The 12,758-nt window shown below is 41.5% G+C and overlaps 1 protein-coding gene across 1 annotated transcript in view; it reads right to left on the bottom strand.

The window, feature by feature from the left end:
- The window catches only part of LOC117061091 (sodium/potassium/calcium exchanger 2-like), a 30,739-nt gene extending 20,729 nt beyond the window's left edge, over positions 1-10,010 (bottom strand). The window contains exons 1-2 of the mRNA XM_033173772.1: positions 9,975-10,010; positions 7,582-7,690 (exon numbers count right to left, since the gene is read on the bottom strand). Of these exons, the coding sequence (XP_033029663.1) occupies positions 7,582-7,690; positions 9,975-10,010 (145 nt within the window). The remainder of the gene's footprint in view (positions 1-7,581; positions 7,691-9,974) is intronic.
- Between the last annotated feature and the right edge of the window lie 2,748 nt (positions 10,011-12,758).

The raw sequence follows: 12,758 nt of genomic DNA, 5'->3' as shown, positions 1-12,758 counted from the left end.
CAGTGCCTTCAGCCAAGTATCAAACCCAGAATAAAGAGAGGATTGAAGAAGGAATTGTAGGCAAGTCCAAATATCTTTGGGAGCCCACCACTGCCTCTGCCTGCTGCAGACAATATAGATTTTACACGCCAAAGCCTCTTTTTTCTAGTTCTTTTTCAGAGTTCAATAGTTTCATAGGAATACTTCAAAAATGCAAGTTCTGCATAGCTTGCAAGCACAGCATCTAAAATAAGAAATCAAGATGACAAACAGACGAGGAGCGGGTGGGAGGGTCTAGGGGAATATTTACAAAAAATTGACCTCAAATATAATTTCCAGGTAGGGGGTACTTTGTGAACAACAGTTGGTAACGCGGGTGGAAAATAAGGCAAAGGAATTAATGTATATGCAGCTAAGCAAGGTGCAAAAAGAACTGTCATGGAATGCTGGGTGGGAAGTCAAAAAGAACTGCTGTAAAAGAACGGGAAATGGTGTAATTGTAAAACTTAAAAGAGGAATGCTTCAGAAATGCATAGTACAGTTGCACTGTTATTGCTGAGCATATGTTTCAAAGAAAACATCTGAGTCAGGGAGCTTCTTCACTCCTTCGTCAAACAGAAGGAAAAGCCTTCTGCAAAGTGGAATATCTTGTAGCACCAATGCAGTAAAGCTAAGATTATATAAGATGCAATCAATGTTGGAACTCTCCAAGTTCAAAGGGAAAGTTCCACTCTGAACTGGAAACATGAGCTCATTTTAATACCTGGGGGTGAGTTAATTGTTCAAAATGACTTTTTTAAATTATTCATGAGATAAGTAGGGGCGCAAAATAATGACAAATTAAGGCAAATTCGTTAGAAACACTGTGATTTCCCCCCATCATTATGTCCTAGTCCTCCTTTGGTAATTCCATTTCTGAGCATTTATCACCGACTACCGAAACTGAAGCTTTGCAGAGACCTAATAATAGAATTCCAGATGTTATTCTCCCTGCTTTAATGGAAGCACTTAGAAAGTAATTATAGCAGCAATGGTCCATTATTTTGCTCTTAGTCAATTATTTCGATCGCATGTTCTCTTCTAAAAATGGTCTGGGTTCAGGCACGTTTCCATAACACTTGATCTCTCTCTTACATTTAGATCAAAGATAACAGTAACGATTTGCCAATCTTAATTGCTAAAAAGTAGAGGATTTTGTTTCGTGATAAAAATGAAATGTATCTTACCTGTACTGGCTAAAATGTATAGTCAATTTAAGAATGACGGTCTCTTGCTTGCTATGCCACTGTTCAGAACTTAAAGGTACGTGGCATTTACTTCAAAAAGTAAAAAACCAGGAAGTTGTTGAGTTTTTAGGGAAATGCGTTTTCTCGGTTGACTTGCCTAAGATCCAAGATAAACCTCAGCATTCCTGAATGCCCTAAACTTACTTCATGGTGCTTATCTGCCAGGTAGCCATTAAAATGTAACAGTGCCACGGCGACAGTTAAACAGGGCTTCCTTCAGAAGGCTTCCCTAATGAGAAAACCATTTTCACATAACTCCCCAACCCGCAATATTGGCAGTAGGAAAGGGACAGAGCAAAAACATAATTAAAAGGGTCCTTGAGAAGAAAGAGGCAGTTTTGCATTCAGGCCAGGTCTTTCAAGTTTTTAAAAGTTGACAAAGAAACGCAGAGGACTTCAAGCTCTGAGGGCCTTCTGGCGGTTCCCTCCCTGCAAGAAGTGAGGTTGCAGGGAACAAAACAGATGGCCTTCTCGGTGGTGGTGCCCGCCCTGTGGAACGCCCTCCCATCAGATGTCAAGGAGATAAGTAACATTTAACATCTGAAGGCGGCCCTCTACAGGGGAGTTTTAAATGTTTGGTGTTTTATTGTGTTTTTAATACCCTGTTGGAAGCTGCCCAGAGTGGCTGGGGAAACCCAGCCAGATGGGTGGGGTAGAAATAAATTGTTGTTGTTGTTGTTGTTGTTGTTGTTGTTGTTGTTGTTACTATTATTACAAGAACAAATAAATGGCTCACTTTTGCACTGCCATTCATAATGTATGCAAGCACAATTGCATTCTGTTTCTTTAAATATAATTTTTATTGGTTTTTACACATGTTTTCCAAACATAACATCCCATTTTAAACAACATTAACAGACCTTTGGCTATCACAGCCTAGGACTTCCATCAACCTCGACTGATGGTTTTCTAACTTCCTTTCTAATTTTGCATTTTATTATTATAGTTATTGCTATTAAATCCAAATCCTAAATAAACCCCTTCTTAGTCCTCTTTCGCAATAATTCATATAGTTCTCCTTACAAAACTTCTTGTAACCCTACAAGCGATGTCAGCTGATTACAACTGTCTTTCAAATATATCATGAATTTCTAAGCACAATTGCATTCTGACATACGTATGGCATTCAGAGTGGGGTTGGAACAAGGAGCATTCATAACACACGGCTCTGTCTAAAAGGACTGCATAACACAGGGATTGGCAAGGCTTACCTTGCGTGGGCTGGTTCACTGCTGGATCCGTGGGCTGGATCGCGGGCGCGCGCGCACCTGATTTCCAGCATCTGCATCTACGCAGACGCGATTTCCGGCACACACCCCATGGTGTGCTGCATTGGTTTAGCACAGCACGCGGGGACTCGCCGAGTGGGCAGCTCGGTTTGGGGGTGGCTTGTGGGCTGGTAAAATGACCCCCATGGACCGCTTATGGCCCATGGGCCTTAGGTTGCCGACCCCTGTCATAACAACTCTCTCCACTTCCTTCTGAATGGGAGCAGTGGTTTGAGGTGTAGCCACAATCATTATTTTAAACTGACATTCTTTGGGATCCTGGAAAGAGAGTTTATCCTTAACAGTGCTCATTTAAGGAAAATAATAGTGCCTGCCAAGTGGAAGTACCAGGACAATCTCAGATGGATGTAATAATCAAGAAGGAGGAAAGAAGAGGAGGTGTTCAGGGAAGGAATTTATTAAAAGAAAGAGACTAGGAGAAATGAAAGAAGTATCATAAATAAACTGGGGGTGGGGGTGGGGAATGCAAAGGATTACATATTGGTATCTGAAGTAGTTTTTGAAAGGACGGAAGGGAGAGGTCATTGCACCACATGCCTCAAATCAATGAATGAAAATGAACACGTAAGAAAAGGGATAGCAAATATCCAGTATTTTGTAATCAGATGTTCCCATTGACAGAAAAGATACTAATAGAAAGGAAGGAAGGTACACACTAGCAAACGCAAGAGTAGGAAAGAAGAAATCAAGCGCCAGGGATCTGAAGGGAGTGTTATCTGTGCCTCCAATCTAAGCCTAAACAGATTCACTAGTCTAGGATTATTAGTAACGTTTGTTTCAAATTCTGATACCTCTGAATTTCTGCAAATAAATTATGCAGAATCAGCCCCTGAGTAAGTAAGCTATGGTTTGTTTAGCCTGTGGTTTGTTTCAACTATGGTTTGGCATTCTGTCCAAACCCACCAGGCTTAACCATGAGTCATTCAGCCACACCTTCCCGGTTTCTCGCCAAGTGACAGAGGTATGAGGCACGAGGAGTTGGAAAATAAACAAAGCTTTAGATCAGGCATAGGCAAACTCAGCAGGTGTGAGTACTCTGGCAGCGTCCTAGAGTCCTCCCTCCTCCTTCCCAAAGCCTAGTAAGCACCTGCCCAGCTTGAGGATGGAGGCCAGAGGGCAAGAAGAAGAAGAAGAAGAAGAAGAAGAAGAAGAAGAAGAAGAAGAAGAAGAAGAAGAAGAAGAGTTTGGATTTGATATCCCGCTTTTCACTACCCTAAGGAGTCTCAAAGCGGCTCACAATCTCCTTTTCCCTTCCTCCCCCACAACAAACACTCTGTGAGGTGAGTGGGGCCGAGAGACTTCAGAGAAGTGTGACTAGCCCAAGGTCACCCAGCAGCTGCATGTGGAGGAGCGGAGATGCAAACCCGGTTCACCAGATGACCAGTCCACCGCTCTTAACCACTACACCACACTGGCTCTCTAAGACACCTGCCAAAGCCCGACACTGCTGCAATAGGAGCTTGGCGCAGTTGTCTATGGGGAAACAAATAAATGGAGACTGGGTTTCCTCTGTCCACCTGCACAAAATTGCAACTGCATAAGAAAAATAAGCTTAAGATTAAAGTTACCTGTACACATTTGTCTAAGTATGGGGAATAAGACAGAATGGGGTGAAAAGAATACTTAAATAATCACATATTTATATGGTTCTTTTTACGAATGCTTTAAGATGCAATAACCTATCCTGCAAACTTTAAATAATGCCAATGGATTTGTTACATGGACAAAAAGACTTAAGAATCAAGCGATGTCCTGATATAGATAGTAGCAAAGGACACGGGTTTTTTTTTACATGCTCTTCCTGGGTGTAAGTTCCATTGAGCACTGTGGGACTTAGTTTTGCATAATCAGGCATAGGCTTGTGCTGCACAAGAATGAGCTACAAATCAGGAAATTCCTAGCTTTAATGTTTGGTGGTTTACTGTTGTAGTTTTTATCTATTGTCATAATTTTATTATGTTTGTTTATAGTCATAAGATGTCAGCTGCCTGTAAATGCAGTAGCGAAGGTTGAGATAGACGCAAATAAAGCTCATTTTCTTAAGCAAGCCATTATCTCTCAGTCCCTCTCTCTGCATCTGTAATGTGGAGATAATCATGCCTCCCTTTTTTGTAAAATTTAATGTATGTGAAGAGTTTTGAACACTCTAAAGCACTTTACGAATGCTTTAGATTCCCAGAAGACAAACAATTACCCAGGAGAACTTATTGGCCTGCGGAATACTTTAATCCTTAATAAATGTCCTAAATTAATGCTATTATTAGCACAATAGATGAAAAAGCAGTGGCATATCGATGTCTTTAAAATTTGAAATGCATTTTGGATTGTGAATCTTTTTATAGTATCCTGTTTAGCAGCGTATGTCTACTCTTGCCATACATTTATTATTACTAATTATTAACAGTACTCACTAGAGGTTTGCACATGTCTCAAGATTCACCCTGTATATAAATCTGATGGGGTTTTTTAAATAAAATAAAATAAAATCAGATCTGTTTCTGGGTCACTTTGTGCTGTGTCTGCTTTGATTTGTGATTCAGGTTCTAAATTGTTCTGTAAACAATGAAATTCTGTGTTTCTCATTCACCTTTAATGAGAATCTTAAAAAAAACCCCACCAAACTTGTAACTTTTTTTTCTCTTTTGGCAGAAGTGGATGAAATTTACAGGCAATAAGGTGTGTAGTGTTGCTTGTGCATGTTTTGTTTAGTTTTTTTTTTTAATGTAGCTTCACACCAGCAAGCTTATCCCTTCCTGCATTTGTTTGTATTATGGATCATAATCCATTTGGGATTGCAAGGTGAGGTTGTCCTTGATGCCTTCGGAACATTAAACAGTTCCAGAGTTGTTGTTTTTTTCCAAGCAGAGAATGATTTAAAAAGAAAAGTTAAATGGAGATTTTAATTTGTTAAGCAATTCGCTGCTCTGCTATAACGGGGGTGGGCTGGGCAACAACATGCTTTTCCGTGCTCCCCAGGCAGCATTTAGGCAGATGACTTACTACAAACCCCATTGACCTAGAGACATAGACAAGGAAGAGTACAGAAAAAGAAAAACAGAGCAACACAAGGCTTTATGGGGGCCCCTAACACAACTTGAGGCATTTCACTGGCACTGTGCTTTTTCTTCAGTAAGGGTAAAACCACCCCAATCCACCTTGTTGGGTGGCTGCAGCACAGAGCTGTTGCATTTGGAAAGTATTTACAGGCTGCTCTGCAACACTCTGTTCCCAGGGAGGCCGAGAAGAAGAAGTCCGCTTGACTCAGACAAATGGAGTCCGTGATCCTATTGGACCACAAAAGTCTATGGGTCTGCTTCCAGGGATTTGGGTGACATCTTATTCTGTGTGGCTGCAGCAGAGCCTGCAAATGGGAGATGGAATGGCTGATTCCCTGGGGTTGCCCATTTGGCTCCTCCTCTCTCCCCAAACCATCTCCCTCAGTGGCCATCCCACCTGATGGTTCAACATGTACAGCATTAGCGGGGCTAGTTTGCTCCCCCTCTTTGAACTCTCAACCCTTCTTTCCTTTTGTATTGTTATCTACTAGACCGTAAGCTTGTGGGAAGGAACTGTACTAAAAAAAAAAAAATCTTTTTTGTAGCGCCTTGATAACTTTAGTCACAATTGTTGTCATCTCACAACTAGATGACCGCATGACCTGCAGGATTTAGTTTTGCTAAAGTAACATTTCAAGATCAGACCCAATTTCTGAATACACGCACTTCTGTTCTTGGCTTATAATGCAGACTGAATATTAATTTTGATCCAGCTTTGCCCTTCTCTTGTCTCCTCCTGCCTGATCTCCCATGCTTTTTTCCTCGACCTTTTAAGAAGACTTTAAAAAGATGGTAGTGCTTGCGCAGGTACAAATTTAGGGTAAGGGATAAGCTAGTTGTTGGTCATGGCCCACCAATAAATGAGCGCTGACACTGGGTTTCTGGAATATCCATCTTAAATATTTTTGTTACTGGAGAGGAGAAGTAAACCTCTTTCAACACTGTGTTATGTTTTTTTAAAAATGGTTTTGAAAGGCTACACAGCAGCTGCTTAGGGCAGATGATGCAAGACAGATGCAGAGCTATGTTTCGAAGGAGAAAACAAAGGAATAGAAAAGGAGGCAAATTATACAATTTGGTTGGGTGTCTTGGGGTCTGTTTGCTTTTTCTTTAGTAAGATGACAAAAGATATGAATCTTAATCCTTTTTTAAAAGCTAACCTTCACACTCCAGACAGATTATTACTGGCAAAGGTAATTCCAACTGAGCAGCTGCAAAGCTTCCGGTGGCAGTTGCAAAGCTTTATACAGTCAAGAGAGTCCCAATCGCTTCCGACAATATTTTCTGAGAGGAGACTTGGTAATGCTTAGAACGTAAGGAATGAAAGAGTAGCATCTTTCCCTTTGAGCCTGGTGAACGTTACATCATTTGGTTGAAAATGACAAAAAACCAAGATCTTCTTTTCAAAGAGATGTGGAGTGTTCACATATTTTTTTTAATGTAATTAAAAAGTTTTCAAGTGAAACCCAAATTCCTTGTGCTTCTAATACAGAGCAATTTAAATTTTGCAATCACTTGAATAAGCAAATTATGAGAATATTCTCATAATTTGCTAACGTATGATTACTTATTTTTTGAGAAATTTTAGCCTTGGAAATGCAAGCATTATTTCAGAAGACATATTCTGTATGAAAAGCTAAAGCCAAGACTTAAGAACTCACACAAACACAGAGCTGCATACACACAAAACGCACAAACAGAGCTGTGTCTACATTCATCTATTTTTTCTGAAGGAGAGGAATTGTTTCAGCAGGGCCTTGATTAAAAGATTTGATTTTAAACCAATGTTTGTGCATGGGATGTTTTTGCATGTGTGCAAGCCGCACTGAGATGGAAAGAAAGCACACATTTGTCAACTGTGACCGCAGATAACAGGAGAAAAGAAGCATTAGCTGCCGAAGGTAATTTTAAATAAAATTAAAAAAGAGGGAAAGAAAAGCAACAGAGAAAAAAAACAAGTTGAAGCGATACCTTCAGCAAGTGGATCAAGAGTGTGGATCATAAGCTGGAAAATGCTGTTCCTCATTAGACTGTTGTGCAGAGATGCGGAGCTCCCACCACGCTGGAGACGGGGCTTAGTCTAAAGGGGGAAAGAGGGGGGGAAACTATTTGAATCCTGTTTGGAAAGTAAATTTACTTCATGTGCTACAACACTGTGACTACTCTCTACTATGTATATAAAGCAGGTGTTTTTTTCATGTTTTAGGAAAATAATTAGATAACACAATAAGATCGTACAGTCAGGACTAACCCGCTTGCTAAACGAACTCAGAGGCTGTTAAAAATAAATGAAGGATCAACATCGGAAATGTTTATCGGGACTATTTGGACTAATTAAGGAATGCAGTGCAATATTAGATCATCACTCCCCAAACTTCAGAGCATGGGAAGCCACCCAAAGATATATTATTTGGCATCATACAGTCTTAAATACTTCACATAAAACTAGGTTTTCAGTCCTTGGGTCATGTTATAGGTAAAGGTAAAGGTACCCCTGACCATTAGGTCCAGTTGCAGACGACTCTGGGGTTGCGGTGCTCATCTCGCTCTAGAGGCCGAGGGAGCTGGCGTTTGTCCGCGGACAGCTTCCGGGTCATGTGGCCAGCATGACTAAGCCGCTTCTGGCGAACCAGAGCAGCGCACGGAAACGCCATTTACCTTCCCGACAAAGCGGTACCTATTTATCTACTTGCACTTTGACGTGCTTTCGAACTGCTAGGTGGGCAGGACCTGGGACCGAACAACGGGAGCTCACCCCGTCACAGGGATTCGAACTGCCGACCTTCTGATTGGCAAGCCCTAGACTCTGTGGTTTAACCCACAGCGCCACCCGCGTCCCTGGGTCACGTTATATAAGCCTCATAAACACCAGTATCTTAAGAACAAATTACAAGTTAGTTGTGGCCAAGGAAGAATGGGCCTCTTCCAGCCCACAGCAGAAATACTGAGGAAAATGAAGGCTCCAAATTGGTCTAAACAAGACCAGGTATCTACCAAGGTAACTCTTTCCTTTTACTTACAGGTTTGTGGCAGGAGTGGCCATTTGTGCAGGGGAGTGAAAAAGGACAACTGGGACATTCCAGTATCAAATCAGAAACTGGAATTCTGAGATTGTCCCTTGAAAAATGGGACACTTGGAGGGTTTGCATGTGTACTGTGGCCAGTCTGGTTTGATTCCTTTTTGGAATCCAAAGGAGGAAAACTGGAACTTTTGAACAGTGTGATAGTTTTATTTCAACCATGCTCTAAAGCAGGGGTAGGCAACCTAAGGCCCATGGGCCGCAAGCGGCCCATGGACCCCCGCTGCCTGCTCGGGGACCCCCGCCGCCTGCTTGGTCGGCTCCTGTGCACCACGCTAAACCGGCGCGGAACAGAGTGGGGAACGCCTTTCGCGATGCTGGCCGGCTTCCCAATGGCTGCGAGGAAGCTGCGCACGCCTCCTCTGTGCCAGAAGGAGCGTTGGAAATAGCGTTTGCGCATGCGCGCACACTCCGGCCCAAGCCACAAAAACTTTGCTGACCCCTGCTTTTAAGTGACATGTGAACCAGACCAATGGAAAAGCAATGAAGTGCTTAACATGATTTCCATATTCATATTCAATTCATTCTTCTGACTCACTGTAGTTTTGTAGGTGGAATTATAACTCTGGAAATACAGTATGTATGACTGTAAGATATATGCGCAGTTGGTGAAAAAGAAAGAAAAAAATAACCTGCCGGGCAATTCTTTTATAACCAGGGGGGTTTGGTTAGGCACATGAGCCCTGAGAGACGAGCTATGCATGACCTGGGCAAACACATTCACCAAACCGTATCCACTGAGGTGACACGAATGAAAGAACAGGCATTTGAAGAAAGTTAGTTATCAAAGGAAAGGGAAATGTATCCTTGGCTGCCAGTTAGCCAATGAAAGTGAAGTTCTTCACCTAAACTGGGCCGGACAGCTTCTACACCTCGGTTCTTTGTGGGCTGCAAAACTGCAAGGAGAGGGGCAAGCAACTACAATATGTGGCTTGGTGACTCAGGCCAAGGGAAAATGGCAGACTCTGACTTGTATCCAGTCTTAAGCCATACTTGACAGTAGACCTATTGAAATTAATGAGCATGCCTAACTAAGGATCATTAATTTCAACAGGCCAACTGTGAATAAAACTTGAATAAAACTTAGTTGGATGGAATCCCTCTGTATATGTGTCCATCTTCCAATAAAATGCAAATAAAATGGAAAAGTCAAATCCCAGAAATAGTTTTAGCACTAGAATTCTAAATTTTACAGTTATATTATCACATATGTAATTAAAAAAACTGATTATGTCTTTTAGAATCAAAATGACTAGATATAAAAAGACACTTGCTACTGCCTACCGTTAGTGTCTGGTCATCCCCGGCATTTGACTGCATGAGTGGAAAGGAAAAAGACAAAACAAAACAGTAAAATGGATGGTAAAGCATGCAAATGTTTTCAAAAGAAAGCGTTAAACAAAGTGTTAAGACAGCACAATAATTTCTCTCTCTCTAGAAAATGCTAACACGCATTCTCTAGAAAGGAGTCACATCTCAGTGTCATGCAACTCTAGACATTGTATTCTAGACACACATGCATCTGAATCATTCATCTATGTAAAGCCATGGAAAACAGGGCACCTCAGAGTAAGCCTGCTTGAAGAAATAAGGATGATTGCCTTGACATTTTGAAATAGAGACTAGATACCTACTATATCTGTATTTGATATTTAGGACCAATGAGGACTTCCCTTAAAATGTAAGTTGCTTCAGAGAAGTAATAGATTGGACAGGGGAAAGCAGTCCCACTTCCCAATCCCCAACAACTTGGAGGCTTCCCATGGATGCTATTTACAAATTTATTTAAGTGCACATAACTATATCCACACAATTAACTCCCTGTCTCCTCCCATCTAGCTTGGCCTTTACAGGACAAGTATAAAAAATAATAATAAATAGAAACAGTTCGTCTTTAACCAGGCCTTTGCCTGATTGACATCTAATGCTCGTTGGGTGCACAGAGGAGGAGGAGGAGGAGGAGGAGGAGGAGGAGGTGGAGGAGGAGACAGGGCAGCATTTTCTGTTTTGCCTCTGGTGGCAAAACGTCCATGGCTGGCCCTGCACCAGAGATGCCCGAACTGTTCAAAGATACTTTAAAAAGCACATTCCTGGTATTTCAAGCCACAAGCTATTAGGGAAGGCAGCCACAACCCAATTTGTAAGTTTTAGTGATGCAAAACATTGCAGAGTATGATATACACTGAACAATAATACACATGATATAAAGTACGGAAGAGAACCCACAATTTATAAAATACAATTTCCACCTCAGACCAATAGATACAGCTTGTTTGTAGTTGACCTCAGAAGGAGAACCACTCCTTCTGAGAAGATAAAAGCAAGCTCAACTGTCCTATACGGTGGTACCTCTGGTTACGTACTTAATTCATTCTGGAGGTCTGTTCTTAACCTGAAACCATTCTTAACCTGAAGCACCACTTTAGCTAATGGGACCTCCCGCTGCCACTGCGCCACTGCCATGCGATTTCTGTTCTCATCCTGAAGCAAAGTTCTTAACCCGAGGTACTATTTCTTGGTTAGCGGAGTCTGTAACCTGAAGCGTCTGTAACCCGAGGTACCACTGTATTCACTTTGATCCAGCATTTATGAAGAATGAACTCTATATGATATTTAGGGAATTGTTGGAGGTTCCATAGTTCAGCAGCAGAAGGCAAAACAGAGTTCCAAGTTCAATCTGCAGAAACTCTAGATCAGGCATGGCCAAACTCTAGATCAGGCATGGTCAAGGAAAAGTCAACTGGGGTCAAAATGGGAAAGGGTTTTTCTGCTGTAGATGCACAGGTAATTTTCTTCATGAGCTTACCTGCAGATACAATTTACCATCCTGCCAAATTGCTACTGTAAGTGGTACTTTTGTTCTAGAGCTTCCTGGGCTTCAATCAAGTGTTGATGACTTCAACCCACTGCCCAACTATTAATGCAGTGTTTTTAGAAACAATTTTATATCGACAGAGGTGTATGCTGAGCACACAGAGCATATGAGTCACAGAGGGAGATGTATGATATTTTTACTACAGCATACTGTACTTTCCTTCAAACAAACCAGCCTATTGTCCTGTCAAGCCTATGGGGAACTGTTTACCTGTGCAAATGTATTTATTTAAGATGTATATGCCCATTTTTCAGTTTGTAAGCAAATTCCCAGAGCAAGGAAAAACAGAATGCAATTAAAAACAACAACACCTGTTTATTTTAATTACACTGACTTCTGTAACAGTGAACTACAACTACAGTGTTGCTGTATAAATAACACTTTCTTACCCTAATCATGGGACAGGGGAGCAATGGATACTATTGGAAGGATTTCTCCATGTTACAGTACTGTACTTTCTCAGCTTCAGCCTGCAGCAGGACTGTAATACCTCTGGACTAGACTGCAGGGTTTCAGGAGAGCAATCAAACCCTGACCTGCACTCAAAATACATTGCAGGGCTGCCATAAGCCAATTGCAACCTACAATTGCATTTGCTTTGAAATTTGCTTGCGCATGACGATTTTTAAAACCTTGCACAAAATAAGAAGTGGCTTGGAAAGAGCAGGAACTCTCCTTTTTTGTAGTCCTGGTTGTGACAAGCAGACACAGTGGAACCCAAGCCTGACCACATTAACACTTTGGATTTCTCCACTGATTTCTACAGACAGCTCTTACTCCTGTCCCTGCCAGAAATAACTTCTCAGTATGAAACAAGAAATGAGCTACCCAGGAGTGAGACAGTTGCCCTGTCTTTCTCTATTTTTAACATGTTATTTGCTATATCAGTATATTACCGTGTGTGTGTGTGTGTGTGTATCTATCTATCTATCTATCTATCTATCTATCTATCTATCTCATTCTTCAGGGGAGCTTCCAGGGCAGTGTTTTTATATATAGTGGTACCTTGGTTTACGAACTTAATCCGTTCTGGAAGTCCATTCATAAACCAAAGCATTCTTAAACCAAGGTGTGCTTTCCCATAGCAGCAGGGGACTCAATTTACACTCAACAGGAAGCGGAACGTGTTCTGCTTCCAAGGCAAAGTTCACAAACCAAAATACCTACTTTCGGGTTAAACTAAGCTGTTCTTA

This window comes from Lacerta agilis, chromosome 16, assembly GCF_009819535.1.
Source record: "Lacerta agilis isolate rLacAgi1 chromosome 16, rLacAgi1.pri, whole genome shotgun sequence".
Lineage (NCBI taxonomy): Eukaryota > Metazoa > Chordata > Lepidosauria > Squamata > Lacertidae > Lacerta > Lacerta agilis.
This window is presented reverse-complemented; position numbering and strand designations above follow the sequence as displayed.